This window comes from Hyperolius riggenbachi, chromosome 12 (assembly GCF_040937935.1).
Source record: "Hyperolius riggenbachi isolate aHypRig1 chromosome 12, aHypRig1.pri, whole genome shotgun sequence".
Classification (NCBI taxonomy): Eukaryota; Metazoa; Chordata; class Amphibia; order Anura; family Hyperoliidae; genus Hyperolius; species Hyperolius riggenbachi.
In genome coordinates, this window is record NC_090657.1 from 91308438 (window position 1) to 91329276 (window position 20839).

General features: G+C 42.9%; 1 protein-coding gene and 1 long non-coding RNA gene across 9 annotated transcripts in view; one reads left to right on the forward strand and one right to left on the reverse strand.

Moving 5' to 3' along the window:
* The window catches only part of LOC137541048 (uncharacterized), a 617426-nt gene that overhangs the window by 461932 nt on the left and 134655 nt on the right, over window positions 1-20839 (reverse strand). The gene's annotated exons all lie outside the window — the stretch shown is intronic.
* The window catches only part of KCNH4 (potassium voltage-gated channel subfamily H member 4), a 323258-nt gene that overhangs the window by 264912 nt on the left and 37507 nt on the right, over window positions 1-20839 (forward strand). Inside the window, exons 12-14 of the mRNA XM_068262186.1 lie at window positions 2729-2767; window positions 7456-7823; window positions 9529-9638. Of these exons, the coding sequence (XP_068118287.1) occupies window positions 2729-2767; window positions 7456-7823; window positions 9529-9638 (517 nt within the window). The remainder of the gene's footprint in view (window positions 1-2728; window positions 2768-7455; window positions 7824-9528; window positions 9639-20839) is intronic.

The window sequence follows — 20839 nt, forward strand, 5'->3', positions numbered from 1 at the left end:
ACTCCCTGGAAACCCCATCAGGAAATGTATTGCTCTTTCTTTTGATACATGTAAAATTACAGTACCGTTAGGCTTGCTACTAAAAGTGACATTTACCGCATTTAAAAGTATACTATTTTCCTTCGAAACTTTAAAATCGATTTTCTCAAAAACTATAAGGTCTTTTTGAAAAATTGTTTTTTCCTCTTATTCCTTAACATATCCTGCAAATTTAGGGTTTCTAGCATTTAAGGTGGATTTGCTATTAACCATTAAAGTCGGCGGGTTTTTAAATGTGTATTTTTTTCCTTTGCAACTTTAAAATCGATTTTCTCAAAAACTATAAGGCCGATTTAAAAAAAAATGTTTTTCCTCTTGTAGCCACTGGGGGCCCCTACAAGCTCTGGGGCCCTGGGGCCACAAAATATTGTAACGAGGGCCGCAAATGGCCCGCGGGCCGCGAGTTTGAGACCCCTGGTTTAGAGGCTGTAATTTCTGCAAAAGGAGGATCTACTAAATATTGATTTCATTTCTTTTTTTGGTGCCCAAATGTATGCACCTGCCTAATTTTATTTAAACAATTATTGCGCACTTTCTGTTAATCCAATAAACTTCATTTCACTTATCAAATATCACTGTTGTGTGTTTCTCCTATATGATATATTTAACTGACATTTTTTATAGTAACAACCAACAATTTATACAGGAAAATCATGACGATTAACAAGGTTGCCCAAACTTTCGCATCCCACTGAAAGAATATATACACTGCAGACATCTCCACATGGCACTAATTAGGAGAGATGCAGCCACATCTTCTCAAGTCTGTAGACAGAAGGGCCCATATGCAATTAACTCTTTCTCCTAAGTTTTCTCCTAGGAGATAGGTTTTTAATCTACTATTTAAAGGGCACCCGAGGTAAAAATAAACTAAAAATTGTGAAAATAAATATTATGAAATAAACAATAGTATCTACGGTATCTTCCTTCTCCTAAAAATGACTTTTTTTAAGATATTCCACAGTTTTATGTTATATTCTACTTTTTAAGTTTTTACTGTTTTATTGTTTTTGCTAAATGACACATTCATTGAAGTATGTCAGAGCTAAAATCTATGAACTATTGACCCTTTTTATCTCTTTCCTGCTCTCAGAAACCATTTTTTGTTAGAAAAGTGTTATATAGTTGTAATTTCTTATCAGTGAGGGTCACACTGTAGTCTGACTCAGTCCTGACGCAGACAAGAACTGCCACTTACATACCTGATGTTTAAAGTGTAACTGTCGGGCAAAAAAATAAAAAATATCAAGTCTCTGTTTTTATCTGGTAAACCAGTAATACGGATGCTAACCAGACAATCCAAAAGTTAAAATCTCTATTACTTTTCTTGTTTATAAATGATCATTCCCCAGTTTACCTGACTCTTATTTGGTACGTTGCCGCACAAAGGAAGTTGCAGGGCATGCTGGGTTGTCTTTTTTTGCTTCTTTATTTCCCCTCAGACTTAACTAATGTACAGAAGCAAAAAAGGACAACCCAGCATGCCCTGCAACTTCCTTTTTGCGGCAACGTACCAAATAAGAGTCAGGTAAACTAGGGAATGATCATTTATAAACAAGAAAACTAATAGAGATTTTAACTTTTGGATTGCCTGATTAGCATCCTTATTACTTGTTTACCAGATAAAAATAAAGAATTGATTTTTGATTTTATGCCCGGCAGTTACACAGTTACACTTTAACTCTTTCAGGCAGAGAAAGAAAAAAAGGAACAAAGCATAGTTATGTGTGTGCTAGGCACTGTACATACACATGTCTATCTCATTATGTCACATGTCACCTCGGGTATCTTTTAAAATAACTTTTCATTTTCATCAAAGTACCAAAAAGTAATTGAAAGAGTACTACAGGATCAAAATTATTTTGAGCAATTTCATGCTAGCTGGTGGTTTGAGGCCAGTTTTAAACCTGCTGTTCCCCCCATCAAATCTCACTGCAACACCAAAAACTACATACATATGACACTGTGGCAGCATGCGCCAACAAGGTCATTTGCATAGTGCGACCCCCACAAGCCCTTCACCGCCCATTGACCAGTGAGCTACTCCCCGCTGCACAGAAAGTACATCACCGGGATTTCTGGGTTCCCCATTGTATTTGCGCCGTTTCTTGCATGCGCACCGCCGCACAAAGAAATTTAACATTTCTGCATCAACCATTGACTTCCGAGCATTCTGCTGCTGCTGCTTTGACTCAGAAGTCCGATGGTAAAGCTCTGTTGACTTTGCAGTGGGTCGGCAGCCAATCGGGATCTTCCGGTGCGACGCGACATGATGGAGTAAGTGTGATAGGCCCCATAGACTTTCATTGCTGTTGCGCTACTCTGCCTGCAGAAAGGTTAACGCAACGCAATGAAATCAGAATCGTGTAAAAGGGGCTTAAAAGGCATTTTATTGACAAGTTTCAAAACACCACTGAGGAAAAAAAGTTAATTGCATAAGGGCCAAGGAGATCCTTTGTTTGTCACCCTCCAAAACCCTTGGCCTCATAGCACTGGTTATCTTTGACTACACCTGTCTCCAACCTCATATTAATGTTCTGACATAGCCAACATAAGACTTTTGCATCAGATATAACATCCCCATTGATTATGTTCTCTAAGTTCCAAGTCATTGTTTTATGTTTGACATTAGTCAGGCATTAGATTTTGCCATATTAATCATCATATACCTTTTTTTTACTAACCACAGGGTTGCTACAGGTTTTGTCGTTCTCCGCGGCTCTCACAGGTAAAACACTTTATATATGTTATTGCTGTTTTACTCTTGCGATGCTGACTGGTTACATTTGACTTTGTTGTGCATTGATAAAAGCACCTGCTTGGTCAGACATCAGTCATGCTTGGGTTAGACCTAAAAGATATTGTCTAGTTAGTTGTCCAGAGAGGCAACCTCAAAAGTACCGTATATACTCAAATACAAGTCGACCTCATGTATAAGTCGAATCCAATATTCAACCCTTTAAAGCTGGAATTTTTTATTGACTCAAGTATAAGGCTACCCATCAAAGTTAATAATTGCATTTGGGGACCAGTAGGGGTTAATGACTGCTCTGCATACAGTATTGCAGCCATTAACCCCCTCCTTTCCCTTAAGTGCAGGCAATAACTCCTCCAGGCCCCCAAGTGCTGCAATGATTCACTCCCTTTTATGCAGCCCAGTATTTCCCCCCTGCCGCTCTCCTTGTTAATTGTTGTTCTGGACTTTCAGACATGTGTTTTCTTGGCATTTCTTTTCCTCAAACTATAATTTACCACTGGGTAAATTGCTGCAAATGGGAATGTCACTAATAGTACACACATTACTTAGTGTGCTCAGTGTTGCCAGTGACTCAAGTATAAGTCGACCCCTATACTTTTATGAAATGAATCAGACCTACATTTCTAGACTTATACTCGAGTATTTATCCTTTGGTAGAGTAGACTATAGATAAGTAAAGAGCAAAATTGCCGAAATATGCTTTGGCTGCATTTCTCCAAAAATAAAGATGCAAAAAATAAGGCAGAATACATTGTACTGTATGGGGACTGTAAAACTGGGGCAATTTTAGTCTTTTTTAGGGATGCAATGGGGTAGAAATGTCATACGTTACAAGTGAATAAAACATAAAAAGAATTATTGCTAAAAAAGGGCATCAGTGCAAAGACCAGGAGCATTGTAGCAGAGAATCCCTCTTATCTTCATTTCTACTAATTACAAATTGAGGCATAAGTAGTTAGTGTAAACATATGGGCCCTGGTTTATTAAACTTTTCTCTCAGAGGATGTTGTCTCATCTTATCTGCAAAATACCTTTTCTGCATCTAACAAATATAAAAACATCACTGAACAAAAGTAGCAAAGTAATAAACTTTAATTAACATGGCACAGCTTATTTTGGTTATCTTTTTGTGTGCTGGGAATCAAAAGGTATTTTACTGATAAGATGTGAAAACATTCAGACCTAGAGAGACATTTTGTCTGCCTACACATACAAAAGATTAGATTAAAGCCAGGCATACTCTGTACTATACAGTAGAATCTCATAGTAAACTCTGATATAGTAAACTCAGTCCCCAGGTCCAGACCATTAGAGATGGCCCGAATGGTTCACCAGCGGACAGTATCAGGTGAATTTCTGCTGTTCACATTCTCCGCAAACATACGGCGTGTTCGACCTGCCCCTATACATCATCATGGAGCCAAACTTTGACCACTTACCTCACAGTCAGCAGACACATGATAGCCAAACAGCTAGCACCTCCTCCTGGACCCCCAACCACCTATCAAAAAGCAGTTGCGGTGGCCATATTGGGTTTATTTTCTGCTGGCTGCTGACTGTTAGTGAGAGCAAGGACAGACTTGCTGCAGATAGGTAAGGAAAGCATTAGCTAAGCCTGTGTTCTTGTTCCTCATTTGTTGCAAAAGCACCCCAAACAGCCTTTTTGAGGGCTAGCACATTGGTATTCTGTGGGTTTTTGTGTGTGTGACACTGCACAGCCCACTGACACCAAGAGCTGTGTGCAGAGTCGGGACAGGGTCCTCCAGCACCCAAGGCTGAGACACCAAAGTGCTCCCCTACATCCCTCCCACCCCAGCTGTCAAACACTGATTGCTATTAGACTAAGAGGGGCCCCAGGGCCCCCAACACCTTAATCTATAGTTATCTGGCTTGCAGTCACTGCCATTTATCCCCTTTTCTTATTTCTTTCTGCTTCAAACACAATAGTGGAATGATAGCTGAGTGAGTTGTGCGCCCCCTCCTACACTGCGCCCTGAGGCTGGAGCCTCTCTCGCATCTGCCCGGCCCTGGCTGTGTGCATACTACTGCTGTTGCTACGTTAATTTGCAGACACAGTACCCCTCCTGTGCATTATTATTTCACTGTATTCTGATAGTACTATTGCATATCTCTGAGTGTGACATTCCACAGCCCACTGACACCCAGAGCTGTGCATAATGTGATTTCTGCACTTTAGGGATTAAAACCTAACTTTGCATCAACTCCGTAATTTTGGTGGGATTTTTGGCATGGATCCCCCTCCGGCATGCCACAGTCCAGGTGTTAGACCCCTTGAAACAACTTTTCCATCACTTTTGTGGCCAGAAACAGTCTTTGTAGGTTTTAAAATTCACCTGCCATTGAAGTCTATGGTGGTTCGCCGGGTTTGCCTGTTCGTGAACATTTGCGGAAGTTTGCAAATGGAGAATTATATATTCGTGACATCTCTGCCGACCATGCATCTGTTTATACGATACAATGTATGAGGAATCATGATATAGTAAACTTCTGATATAGTTAACTACTTGGCCAGGTACCTGTTAGTTTACTATAAAAGGAATCTACTGTATTGCTAAGAGACCAGATTTCAGACTGGATTACACTGAATAAGAACATCGAATCTAACAAAAATCTTAAAAAAAAATAAAACTTCCTTAGGTAGAGCTGCTTGGTATAAAGCCTCCCAATGTAGCTATGTCTCAATATAAACTTATTATGCACATATTTTTCACAGTTAAATGTGTGATTGCAGCATCTCCCTCCGAGTTGCTACAACTCGGAGCTGGAATAGTATTAAACGCCGCCGGGGGAATAGTATTTAATGCTCTGCGCCCAACTCACTGGTGGCCATACCATATGTACACCCCCACTCTCTCTTTTGAACAATTTCAATGTAGACTTAGCCAAGCTCTTTGTTTTGAGAAATTAAAGGCTGTTTGAAATGAGACTTTGAATTCAAAACATTTGGGAACCCTACTTCACTGGCTATACACGCTGGTTCCCTCCCTCACCTCTGTGTGACCAAAGAGTTAACCTCCCTTCCTTATTTTCTTCACGTTACTTCTGCTTCCTACTTATTTCACCCCTTTTCTTCTTCCCTGTTCTTCCTATCCTTTCTAAGAGATAGAGGACCTTTATCCACTACCTTCTAACTGTAGTATTTTAGGGTCCCGAACAGTTAGATACTTGTTTTGTGGTTTATTATTATTTGTGCTATGCGGGTCCGGATTTACATCACAGGAGCCTATAGACTTCATCTGGTGTGGGCCTACAAACACTCTCCAAACCACACCACAAGTGTGCTGGCTGACCCAGCTGTCACTTCCCCCCCCACTTCCCGTGCCCGGTTTTGGTAGCTACAGGTGCCCCCTTAGTATTAGGTAGCCAGAGGCACCCTTAGTATTAAGGTGTCCCCCGACCGAAGGGAGATCTCGTCAGTGGAATGCCGAGAGCCAGATGAGTAACCTCTCATTTGCTCTCTCATCAGGACTCTGCATAGGGAAGGAAGGAGGCACTCGAGGAGGGAAGTGAGCCACCTTTCCATTATCAGGTGCCTTATGGTAAATCTGGCCCTGGTGCTATGTCTATTCTAGATTAGTTCAGTTACTCAGCTTGTTTTTGATTTACATGCTATGCAGACAGAATAGTGGTGGGATTAGCACCTGGACCCATGTATTTACAAATGGTATGGTCTCTGATGCTAGTTAGAGTACCTATAGGTTTCTTAGGCCTGAAACCACGTCTTTCACTTTATTTAGGAATGAAACTGGCATATGCTGCTAGCGTTCATTAATTACATGCCTGGTAGTTTTCTGATGTTGAATATTGAATTTTTGTGCAAATACAATTACCCCAAAAAATGAATAAAATACTTAAAAAAAACTAAATAAAAACATAGGTCCCGTTGATTGATTTTTGATCATTTTATCAACTGAACATGGATCAGAAAAGCCCATTCTTTGATAGATCATGGATTCGGGAGCGCTGGAAGGGATTTCTGAGATCTGATCTAATATCATGGGGACCAAAGTGGTAAATGACTGATATCAAATAGAGAAATCAGGCAGAATTGCACAGCACATTTAGGGTAATACAGTAGCTTGTGAAAACGGCCATTCCAACAGAAAACTGATTTCACAGATTCCACCAGCTCATCTCTTCTATGATGTTCTTACATAAATACAGAAAACTAAAGACCTTATTTTATCCAGATATTCCCATTGGGACATGCTCAAAGTTGCATTTGATCGCTGGGAAAACGTATTGCCTGGACAGTCTATGCTGCACTGCCGGTTCTTCAAAGGCACTGACTGATCTTCAACTGAGAAATAGTCCATAGTTATTAGGGTGGGAATTGTTGAGACATCTAATCGTGATCAGCAGGGTCAGCTGTGCAAATATATGGGCCTTTACAGTGCAAGTGTTATTAATGCAGACACAGAATAGATTGGTAACAAGTATATGATGTGATGTGTATGTATGTGATGTGTAAACAGTGTGCAGAACCTGATTATTGATGTATGTGCAGAACAAAATGGATTTGTAGGGAAGCCAGACCCACCCCTCAATATGTTTAAGGCCAGAGTCATGAGTTAGAGCTCTTTAACTTATAAAAATAATTTTGTGCATGAAATAATACATTTAAAAACATTTTTCAGCCTCGGCCAGAATCTGGTACCACCCCTGATAAGAAGTTGGCATCAATTCTTGAAGACAACGATGAGAATGATGAATTTTTCAGACACTCTCCAGCTACCATAACACGCAGGAAGCTCATGCTGCCAAACCTTAACAGCCCTGTACGCCGTGGCTCCCTTAGCAGTCTCCTTGGTGATGATCTAAGGCAATTCACTGGTTTCCGGCGTAATTGCAGGTCTCCAGCCCGCAACAGTCATGGCCGTAGCCCCTCACCTCAGTGTCGCAAGACAGACAAAGGATCTGACACAGATAGCGTCAGTTCACGCAAGCCAGCCAAACTTCTCATCCCATCTCTGAACACATATGGCCCACCAAATCTTAGTCCCAGGTAAGTTAAAAGCAGGATAAAACTCCTAAGGTGGGCATACATCTGTAGATTTAAAGGCTGATCAACCATCCGATTCAATAATTATGGAAACAAATGAAAATTGGTGCCTCCAAAAACATGCCCAATCGACGATGCAACCAATTTCGGGCCAAAACTAGTCGCATGTATCAATCGGACACGCTGGAAAATCTCAGGGCAAAATGCTCGACTGTGTGTGTGGCAGTAGTGGCGTGTGATAATCGCAAACAATGAATGCCACAGAACCCACCGACCGTTGTCCCCCGTAATGTACGTGCCCCTGCCTTAATACTTTATCGGTCATCTTCTGCCACTGTGTCCTCACTCCTCTTCTGAATTTGTACCCCACGAGGTTGCCAGGACATTGCACGCAGGGCGCGTGTGACATGACACATGCGCCACTCATGCACTACGCTGGCAACCACGTGGGGCACAAACGTGGAAGAGGAGTTTGGACACAGGAGGGAGGAGGTACGTGTACATTAGGGGTGACAGCAGCTGAGGGCGGCAAGGCGACAAAGCCACGTCACAAGGCTGATTGCCGAAAGATTTCATGTGGATTGGGAATCGGCCTGCTGTCTATGGTTCTGGTGGTCCGATCAGTCTCAGTCACTGAGAGATCTGTCTGTTGGTCGATCGGCCGCCAAAATCACTTGATGTATGAGTACCTTTACATAATATTCAATAAAAACAGTTTTCTACTTTTCAATAGAAACAAGTTTTTTTCTACTTTTTATTACCCATCCAGTTATCATATTTGCTTTTGTTCACAAGTAATATTGGTTTACAAATTACAAGTTCCTAAAGTACAGTTTATCTGCTCTGAAAACTGCTATTGAATTTTATTGCAAACCTGCTATATTTATACATTACCAAGTATCTAGTGATCTTTTCTCTCCTTTCTCTTCCCTCTGCTAAGCCTGTAACTGAGATTCAGTTCTGCTAGGAATATTTACTAATTGTGGCTGATAAGTAAATGTAAACAAAAGACAATGTTATCACCTCCTTGGCATCAGAAATAAGTTTACCACTAAAAAAGAAGGTGCTGTGTTAACTGTTTCAAAAACGCGTTTGCGATTGCCTTTTGCAATTGCCTTTTTTTGATTATTGGTGTGAAAGAGCCCTAAAATCTTGATCAACGTCACTTCAGATAGTAAGCTCAGTGTTGCCAATGTATCCCTTTATGTACTGACACATATGAATTATACAAGTCTTGTTACTAGGTAGATGCAGTTTCGGTACGGATTGTGTGTAAGAATGCCCTGAACCTGTATAACTTAGATGTGTCAGTATTTAGAGGGATGATTTGGCAACCCTGAGTAACCTTTAGGCCCCTTTAAGAAAATCTCCGTTGTTTGAAATCTATTTACACCACATCTGAAAAAATATCTCCAACTACATGCAATACATACCTCTGTCAAAGTCAGAGGTGCCCACACTTTTGTAGTGCGGTCAGGATCTACCATGAAGTGCTTTCAAATCTATCGGTAGATCGCGATTTACACAATGGGGCACCCCTGATCTAAATCTTTCTTTCACAAGACCTAATATGGAAGGTAATGTAAAGCTTTTGCAGGTAGAAAAAAATCTACATATACAGCTACAGTTAGGAATGTATGGTGTAGCATTTAGGAGTAGCATGGCATTAAATGTATTCCATAACTCATAAATATTTCTCTCTTCACAGAGTGGTGGATGGGATAGAGGACAGTGGAGATGTCTCTGAGAGCCAAACCTTTCAGTTCAACATGGACAACACAAGGGCACGATCTCCGGTCAGACAGTCTCCAGGTGCAGGTATTGTTAATGTTAAAGTGTACCCAAGGTGACATGTGACATGATGATAAAGAGGTGTATGGACAGCGCTAAGCATACAAATAACTAGGTTGTGTTCCTTTTCTTCTTTTAATGCCTGAAGAGTTAACCAGGGTCGGATCTCGACTTTTTGCTACCTGAGGTAAACTTGTGAGGATGCGCCCCCACCCTTCCGATTCGGAATGATCGCACAGCACCCGACAATTTACTCTGCTTCATTTAATGTTCTCACATGACATGCTGCAGCTCAACACAATAACACACTGGCTGGCTGTAAGTCTGTAACAACAAACTGCTCACCTTCAGTCACTCCATTCCTCTTCAGGAAGGTACACACAATACAAAAATGCTGCCCCTAAAATCTCTGCGCCTGATGCAAATGTTTCACCTTGCTTCATGAGAGAACCAGCCCTGGAGTTAACCATTAACCACTTAAAGCCAACCCATTGGCAGCAAAAAGCCGCTGCATACACAGGTGTGCGTACGTTCCCACCCCCCACAAGGCACCTACCGGTGCACACCAATCCTCCCTCCATGTAAAATGATTGTTATAAAATGTCCATTATGCATTAGCTAGTTAAGGTAGGTAAGTGACAGTTTCTCTATAGACTATAGCCTAACCCTCACTGATAACAGCCATATAAATCTTGACTAGCAGAGAACATCTTCTGAGAGCAGGGGTTAGATTATAAATAGATCCTATATTTTAGCTCTGGGACAATGAGACTGTATGAAGTGCTGTATCATTCATGATACAATGCAACATTAAACATACTTTTTTAGTACCAGAGATGATTAGATGTAAAGATTTGATACTTACCAGGGGCTTCCTCCAGCCCCATAAACATACATGTGAGGCCCATGCCGTCCTCCCGCGATCTGCCGTTCAGCGGGAATCAGCCCCGGTAATTGCTTAAGCCACGTCCAGTCTGGGTCTTGCAACACTTACAACACTCGATATTTGGTGGTGGGTCAGCAGAGCTGGAGTGTGGTTTTCACAGGAGCCAGGCACACCTCTACCAGATTATCATACTTTCTTCTAATCCAGAAAGAAGTTGTGAATCAGGATGATACCATTTATTAGCTAAATTAGAAGAAAAGGAGTATGTAATCCAGAACACACCAACCAGCTACCATCTCTCCTGCACAAGTCAGAAGCAGTGCCTATGCAGCTATTAAGAGATTTGTAGCAGCGCAGCTCAGTGAATCTACCTGAAAGTGTTTTCTTCAGTTTTGGATTATGAAAAAGGCAGTGCCTGTTTAGATTGACCTCACATGAAGGGGAGACAGACTAAGGACAGATTTGTGGACAAAGCTCTTGCCGTTACAAAATGTAACACTAAGAGCAAAAGGTGAGACACTATTGAGGTTAACGTGCAGTGGTTTCCTGTGGTTAGTACCGGTAGAACTGCCATGCGCCACCTGCACACAGCAATCTTACCGATGCATGGTGAATCAGTCCACACATTGTTAGTGTGAACCACTGTAAAGGAGGTTTGGGCTGTAAAGCTACATACCCACGTCACAACTTTTCAAATGATTTTTTCCAACAACTGATGATATTTTTGCATAACAGCGACCGCGATCATCTCAGTAATCTTGAGACGTGGATACGTGTTGCGTGATTAGGCAAACAATTATTTGCGAGGCACATCGATAACGACTGTCACAGTGGACTGCACAAATTGCAGTGATCGTTTGAATGTTCGTTTGCGCCTGTCAAGTGCCATCATGTGTTCCAGTGGGTAGGAAGATTGACCGAGTAACGCTTGTTCGCCGGGCTGCGTCACTGAGCGCTCCCTGATCCATCTAGTAGTGAGTACAGGGCAAAGACTACACAGTTTCCTACGTCTCACCTTTTGGTCTCAAAAGAAAAGATTGCCTTCTTAAACAGAAGGTATTTGTGATAATTCAGGTTGCAGTAAGAATATGATGTCTCCCATGATGCATCATTGCTGAATATGCAAATCATCCTTTGTTGTCCCTGTAAGCTAGCCACACCTCCAGAACCACTGGAATGCAATGATGTATAAGCTTGTTAATTGTACAGTGCAACAAGCTGATACATCATTGCATTACCGTGGTTCTGGAGGTGTGTTTAGCTTACAGGGGCAACAAAGGATGATTTGCATATTCAGCAGTGATGCATCGTGGGAGACATCATATGCTCACCCCAACCTGAATTATCGCAAATACCGTCTGTTTTAAGAAGGCAAACTTATGTTTTGCATAACATTTAAGTAAGAGGGCTTTTTGGTCCGTTGTAGCCCCGTACTTACACCCAGGGGCGCCTCTAGCCATTTTGTCACTCCAGGCGAGAAAACCTGTGGCTCCCACCCTCATGGTGCCCCCCCATGAAAATAATCGTAATGCGCCAGCGTTTCACCAGGAAATAACAGTAATTCGGCAATGTTTCACCAGAAAATAATTGAAATGCGGCAGCGTTTCACCAGAAAATGCGGCAGCGTTTCACCAGAAAATACATGTAAGAAATAAAATACATGTAAGGAAGAAGGCACACAGAGGGACATATGGATGCACAGGGTAACAGAAGGAGGCATGAGGGTCAGAAGAACTCAGAAAGGAGGATAGAAGGAGCACACAGGGGGACAGAATGAGGCACAATGGGGGACAAAAGGAGGCACAATGCGGGGCAGAATGAGACACAAAGGAGGACAGAAAGAGGTACACAGTGGGGCAGCGAGAGGTACAGGGGGACAGAAGAAGGCATGAGGGCCAGAAGGAGGCACAAAAGAGGACAGAAGGAGGCACAGGGCTACAGAAGGAGGAACAAAGTGGGGCGGGAGGCAGCACAATGGGAACAGATTGAGGCACAAAAAGGGACAAAAGGAGGCACAGGAGGAAAGGAGGCACAGGGGGACTGAAGGAGGCACGCAGGGGACAGAAGGAGGCACAATGTCAGATAGAAAAAAGCACAAAGGGGGGCAGAAGGAAGCACAGGGAGATAGTAGAAGGCACAAAGGGGGACAGAAGTATGCACAAAGGAAGACAAAAGGAGGCACGAAAGGGGGATAGAAGACAGCAGAGGGAGATGGAAGGAGGCACAGGGAGACAGAAGGAGACAAAGGGGGACAGAAAGAGACACAGGGAGACAGAAGGCGGCACAAATGGGCACAGAAGGAGGCACAGGGGTACAGAGGAAGGCACAGGGGACAAAGGTGGCACATGGGGACTGAAGAGGCACATGAAGACAGAAGGAGGCACAAAGGGAGACAGAAGGAGGCACAGGAGGACAGAAGAAGGCAGAATGGGACTGAAGGAGGAACAGGGGGCACAAATAAAGGCAAAGGGGACATAAGGAGGTACAGGGGGACAGAAGGAGGCAAAAATGAGCACAGAAGAAGGCAGAGGTGGCACAGGGGGACTGAAGGAGGCACATAGAGACAGAAGAAGGCACAAAGGGAGACAGAAGGACAAACAGGGAGTCAGACATGGCACAAAAGGACCGAAGGAGGCACAAATTGGACAGAAGGAGGCACAAAGGGTGAAAGAAGGATGCACAAGGCATAATAGAACACCCAAGTGGCGGGGCTTGGTCCAGGGTGGGGCTTAATTTTGGGCAGGGCTTAACCCAGCAACATTGCACCCCCCAGGACCAATGGCACTCCAGGCAATGGCCTGTACTGCCTATGCCTAGAGGCGCCCCTGCTTACACCTAGGAATTCTGGTTCACCATGAGCTTACTGGGTAGTCTGTAACTTTTGGTCTCAGTGTTACATCTTGTTTATTTGTAGATCAGCAAAAGCTTCGGCCAAATTCTTGTCCTTAGTTGCCCAGTTAGGTGAGGTCAATCTGATCACAGGCACTACATTTTTCATACTCCCAAACTGAAGAAAACACTTTATTATGCTGTTAAGGTATTAATATTTATGCTTTTCTTCATTTGTTGTCAAGGCTTCGCTGTGATGTAGTCTGTGCTATCAGAACTTCCCCTTTGATCTACGCTTACACCCTGAACAACAGGAAATTCACACTGAGCTTAAAGCAGCAGGGGAGTGTTAATTGGAACTAAGACACCTATTACTGTAATATTATTCATTTAAATAGTGTCATCTTCTGTGGCTCTCAATAAAATATAAAACAAACATGGGTACAAAATTGGTAGACAATATAAATGCCACAGTGACTAATGTGTGTCAAAAAATAGCAATACCGGGAAGCAAAGGAGAGAGAACCCAGTGCTGAGCTTACAGTCTAAAACATTATTTCCCAAATCTGTCATTTTTAGAATGAACCTCCCCATAAGGGAGCATTGTAATAGAGTCTGCCGGGAAGGGGGGGGGGGGGGATTTGGGGGCTGTGGTGAGCATCATTACTTTCCAACTGGGTACTGCTCCTCTGACCCCATCCAAATGGGTTTTGCTATGTTCTCCAGACCTCGCTCACACTGTCAATTGCAGATGGCAATTGGAGCACAACAAGTGTGATCCCGCCACCATCTGCGCTGCCGTGCATTGCGCTACTGATCCTAATCAGTACGGTGATTGGGTCAGTACTGCGCTTTGACAAAAAATACGTGCAGCAGTGCGACAGCGCATGGAGCCTCAACATCAGACAGTGCAGTCTATGAATTACTGATGTTCTTGCTAATCACACCCCATATGCGTTGTGCATGACAACGTGTATAGTGTGTACAAGGCCTAAGTATTGACACTCAACCCCCCCCCCCCTCCCCCCCCCATGGCACATTACTATGAACCTCCCTTATGGGGAGGTTCATGTTAAAAAAAATTGAATTACAAGTGCTCAGTTGCCTTTAAACCCACCAACCACCAGTGCATGTTTTGTGGAAATACATAGAGGTGGCTCATCCAGTTTCCTAGGCTCTAAGGGCAGTGATATCAGTGCTGCATCAGAAGAAAGGAAGGCTGAACGGGTCAGCCAAAGCTCCATGAGTCCAGAAGGCAAAAAAGGAGTAGGGGAAAAGCTGACCAGGCCAGCAGCCAGCACTGTTGTAGTGCAGTTGCTATGTGCAGGTTTGCGAACCTGTGAACATTAGCTTGTGGGTTCACAGGTCGGCCAGTGAACCGCACGCCAGCAGCTTACCTAAGCAGGTTCACCTGCCGAACTGCAGAGTGCCAGGTTTGCTCAACACAAGGTGTAAAATAAATTTGGTCAGATAGTTCATGGAATCATTTTTGTGAATCAACCCCACAGTATCTTTTCTCATAGGTTTTCTCTTTCACTTTCTGTATAATATTTTCACTTCACCTGCACCTTATAATAAGATGCAAGGAGTTTGTATGTTCTCCCCATGTCTGCATGGGTTTCCTCTGGGCACTCCAGTTTCCTCCCACATCCCAAACACATACAGATAAGTTAATTGGCTTCCCCCTAAAAAATTGGCCCTAGACTACAATACATTCACTACACTTTACACACATAGACATACTATATGACTATGGTAGGGATTCGATTGTGAGCTCCTCCGAGGGACAGTTAGTGACATGACTATATACTCTGTACAGCGCTGCGGAAGATGTTGGTGCTATATAAATACTTAATAATAAGATGCCCTTACTGTGAGTGAAGGTTGATTCTTATTTTAGTTCTTTATCACTCACCAAGTATTCAAAAGTTATTTAGGTACATATGCTTATGAAAAATATGAGAGCCCTAATACATCCATCTTTTCTAAGGCAAATCAATTTCAGTCCATTTTTCACCCTATCAATATGATACATTTTTAACACACTGCAGTATAATAACATTCAAAATGGCCTATCCCTGATTTATTTAACTTTGATATTAATTTGTGAGATGGCCGGTGCACCAGGGCCAATGACACTTATTATTGTGTGATTCACAAAAGAAAGAAAGTCGGTAACAAAATGTTATTGCACAACTGAACACTTAGCTGTCTCAAAGCTTATTTTATTAACTCATGTCAGTTAGCAAATGGATAAAATACGTAGACTGCACTGTCTGATGGGCACACTATTGCGCTGCACACATGGCTGGATTTCAGGCAAGGCCACAAAGGCCATAGCCTAGGGCACCAGGAAAGCAAGGGGCAGGCTGTGGGCAGCAGCCGTTAATCTGAACATTCGCAGAATTTGAATGATGAGCGCATGGGCAGGTTATTCCTGATGCTGGCTGTGCTGCACTCTGCACACATTAGCAGCCTATGCCGGCCCTCAGTCGTCCTGCATCGAAGAGTTTGCACATGGGGTGGGGGGCTACCAACAGCCAAATCTGGGGGTTGAAAGGATCGTGAACAGGCACTTACAGTACGGTGATCTCTGAGCTGCCTCTTACTCACCAAATGCGCCACTCACCAAGGAGCTTACAATCTAATCCCTGCCGTCATATCACTTACGGTCCTCAGAAGAGTTTATAATGTAATCCCTGCCATTATGTCACTAACTGTCCTCAGAGGAGCTTACAATCCAATCCCTGCTGTGTTGTGGGGGAAGTATAGGATACTGTTGTAATAGTGCTGGCAATAGTGGGCCTTGGGCAGAAAAAAGTACAAATCTGGCCTTGGCTGCGCAGCACTGCACCCAGGCAACATACTGCTGCATGTATTTGTGTGCGTAAAACAGTGCTAACCATTTAGTATAACTGAATCGGGTCAAATGAGGTCAGCACTGCAATACTGAGCAAAGCAAGTGTGGTGCGTATTTGTCAGTCGCCCGGTCAGTGTGCCTGAGCCCATAGCGCCAGCAGCTGGTGTCCCCCAGGGCAAACCTGAATGAGATTGGTGGGTGAGAGGACTTGAGTCCTTAGTATGAAAGCAGCGAAAAACCAACATGTGGTAGTATGTTTTTAAAGGTTTTCACAACTGTGATCACCTGAGGCTAAAATTGAGCATCAGTACAGGTGTTCCTCTCAAGTCAGGCAAAAACGGCGCTGGAAATTTGGGCACTGCCATAGGCCGTAATGTGAATTAAGGCTAATCTGGGCGTCATCAAATTACAATAACCGGAAGCCAAATTAAGTCTTTCCCCACTGTCGATAACAGCCTGAAGGGGGAATAGTAATTAACGCCACCGGGACTTTTGCAGGAGCAGGGTGAGCCGTTTTTCGGCTTTACCTATTGCCCAAATTTCCTGGCGCCTTAATTACATGTATGCGTACCACTATATTGTTCAGGAGTCCACCATGTTAATCAATAAATATCCAATGTAAACAATGGATATTATTCTCATCTCCTGTCCCCCAACCCCTTTACAAACTTTCACCTGACACAATCACCAATGTCCATTCTGAGAGACAGTTATTGGGCATTTGCACACAGCTGGAGTATTTCCGAGCTGACTGTTCCTGCATATGTCAGTGAGCATTTTGTGTTGCTGCTCTTCTTCTGGAACGTTGCAAGCTACAGTATATATAGGTACATTCATTTTGTTGACATTTAGTACTCCAGCTTGCCAGACTGTAAAGTGTAATTGGCGATATATCCTGTATTTTACATCCACGCATGTCATAATGTCCTGTTGCCTCCTTTCTGCATCCCAGAAATATGAGCAGTTAATTGGGTCTTTGCATGATTTAGAAATAAGCATCATCACGAGCCAATCTGTGAGAGTGATGTTACACTTGATATCTGCATACGGTAAATAACAATTAAGTTAAATTCAAATGTAAATCTGTCACATACTGTAATTTGCTAAAACTCTTGGGCAGATACATATTAAAGTGTATTGTAGAAAATGAAAATATTTCCCATATTTCATAAATAGGTCTGCAGCAAGAGATAAACCAACTACCTATAACTGCTCTTAAAGGGAAGCTCTGCTTGCATTATAAAATTGCCATATACACAAATTGCTGCCGTACAAGTCCTTTTGTAAATTAATGTTCTAAAAATGATAATTTCAGTTTGAAGCCATTTAAACCATTTATAAAACCGAAAGTAAACTCAGACAGCATTTTGTTACAACCATGGCAGCAGTACCCTGATTGGAGTAGAATCCACCTTGCTGCGCTAGTAATTAGCTGCATGGAACAGGAGCCACTGTTTCTCATTTTCTCATTCCCCATAAACTTGAGGATAATTGTACTTAAAAAAAACAACAGAATATTTTGCTCATCAGAGTTCCCCTTAAAGTGGTTTAAAACCCTGACATAATATTCAATAAAAACATGTTTACCTACTTTTCATATGCCATACGGTTATCATATTTGCATTTGTGCAAAAGTATTATTATTCATTTAGAAGTTATAGGTTTCCAAAAGTACAGTTTTTTGCTTTATGAGCTGACTTTGCATTTTATTAATAACTGGTTTTATTCATTGCTGTTTTGCAGGCAGACATGTTTTCAGGGTCTCTCTCTCTCCAGCAGCTTCTGCACAGTCAGAGAATGTGTCACATTCCTCACTTGATACATTTAAGTAAACACAAGATAACATTATCTAAAGTTCAGATGCATCTGCATTTCACTGCACAGAACTTTCAAGCTTTGTGTGTAACCCTTTGAATGCTGGTCTAGTAAAAAAAAAATGCTGGTTGCATATAATATGCTGTAAATAATGTTTTAGAGCAAGGATGAAATGCAGGGTTATATTCCACTTTAACGTAATAAAATATATATAGCGCCGCGCATCTAGGGAGGGGGTGATGGGGAGTGCGAGGAGGGGGGCATTTGGGGAAGGAAGCCACCTCTTGCCGCAGGTGGTTCACGTTGCGTCATGGAAGAACTGGCCCTGATGTGCCCTAATTAAGTCTCTATATTTCCCCTTTATGTTTTCCTTGTATTGCTAAATTATGTCTCCTGCTCTGTTATGTCAACTTTACCATGTGTCCTATTATGTTTACCCTGTGCCCTTTTCTATGTCCCCTACCATGTACACCCCCATTGTGTCTCCCATTGTATTTCCCCTTCATGTCTTCCATGTGTCCCGCAATCATGTCCTACTTTGTGTTCACCCTTTCTCTCCCACTGTGTTCCCACATTTTGTCTCCCACTGTGTGCCTCGATTATGTCTCCTGCTATGTGCCCCTATTATGTCCCTCACTATATGCCTCCATTATATATTCCACTGTGTGGCCCTATTATGTCTCCCGCTGTGTGCCTTCATTATGTCTCCAACTGTTTGTATTTCGTTTGTCTCTCATAAGTGTAGGCTGGACAGGCTTACCTAACCGGCCTACAGCATCACCCAGGCTTATAACACAGCAAAGTCAGGGAGGCAGTGTTGCAATAACTAGATGTATCCTGCTGCAGTGTCTACAGTGGGCTTCCTCATCTGTATCACGTCGGTGTGCATATCCTTTACCCATTCATCATGGATGTGACATCAAAAGGTACATGACAGTTGTGAGATGAATATGGAGTGCAGAGCTGCAAGCTAACTGCACTGCTTCCCTGGCTGTGGTGCTGTATTACTGAGGGGAGCTTGGCTTAACTAAACTAGCTGAATATAATAGAAATAGAGAAGATGGCCTTGTTGTCACCCTTTCTGATGGTGTCGTCCATAGCAGGCCACATCTCCCTCTCCTTCCTACTGGCAGCTATTAATATTTAAAGTGTATCTATAATCAACCTGATTATTGGCTGTTGATGGTAAATCACTAAACATCTAGGGCAGTCATTCTCAACTGGGGTTTCCCAGCATTTTGCCCCTTCTGTAGGACTAAATTCAAGATTCATGGACCAAGGAGTTGGCCTCCAGTGACATTTCTTATAAGGTAAGTATTCACTAGGAGTAGTGTATACTTAAATTATAAGACATTTTTCACTGGTGGCCTATTTCTTGGTCCATGAATCTTGGTGTCACAAAAGTGAGTGCACTGAAGAGCTCTACTGCTCTCTGTTCTCCCCTTGTGAATACACTCCCAGCTTCCCCAACCACTATCCATATGATGCCATGATCACCCTATTTCTATAGTATTGGATGCAATAGGTGGAATGAAAGTGTTCACAGTCTGCTGGTGTCACAGTGTGCCGACCATGAGCATGCAGGAATAGTGGTGAATGTTCCAGCATATGGAGAGAGCGCATAGAGGTCGCTGCATATTAGTGAGTAGGGGGGCAGCAGTGGAGAGAGGGAAATAAGGCTGCTCAGAAACATCCTCACTGTTCTAGTGGGGATAGGAGTACACTTTGAGTTTAATATAAGTAAAAGGATAGGGGTTACTGAAAATGCTAGGCATATTTTAAGGGTTTGTATCATGTGCTGGGCCAGATTTTTGTGAAGACCATAAAAGTCTGGGCCTTAAGTGATTGCAGCCGAGAGGGGCAGCTGGACATGGAAGGGAAGAGAGGTTGCAAAATAAAAAAGATAAAATATTGCAAATATTGAGCAACACATGGTAGAAAGTAGCTGCTGCCAAAGGCTGCTGTATATGGATGTTGAAGTCATTGGGAAAAAAAAATAATCAAATACTTTCCTATGGGGAGGGAAGGCTCTGGGTCGAATAGAGCCTTTCCTCTCCTCTCCCGGTCCCCTTTTAATCCCCTACTGCGGGGGACTTCGGAAGTCTTCAGGAGCCCAGTGTTCCCTTAGACAGATTGCTCCATACTGCGCATGCGTGAGTGAGGGCATTTACGTGTACGCAGTATGGAGTGGCCCGCCTCCTGGAGCATTTGGGGCTCTGAAGACTTCCAAAGCCTCCCTTCGGCAGCGAAGAGAGCAGTATTTGACCAAATTGGTTGAATACTGCTACCGGGGTGCCACCGCTGGAACAGAAACCGAGGGAGGAGTGGGACGGTTCTATAGGACCCAGAGCCTTCCCTCTCTTTAGGTAAGTATCTGGATAATTTTTTTTTACATCAATTCCCACTCACTTTAAACATAGAACAGATGGTTGCAGAGTTCCACGGTCCCAGGGGTAGACAAAGATGATATTGTCATTTGAGCACCCAAGAAAACCCCTAGTGGAATATCTGTAAAATTGCAGATATTCGCCTACTTAATTCCTATAGTAAAATGTCAGTAATGTTTATTGATATTTTGCTATGGCCTAACCTAATCTTACTCTCACACAAACCCTACCTCTCAATGCCCAACCCTTAACGATCCCCCAGCTGATACCTAACCCTAAGCCCCCCCCCCCCCCTTCCCAGCGATGCTTAACTCTATGGTGGCCTCCCGCCGACACCTACACCTATTCGCTGATATGTGTGCCGCTGTAGGCTCTTATGCTAATTGACGCAATTAGCAGCTATTAGGTCTCGCCTGTGTGACATAAGCCCTAGACTACTGGAGCGAGGAGC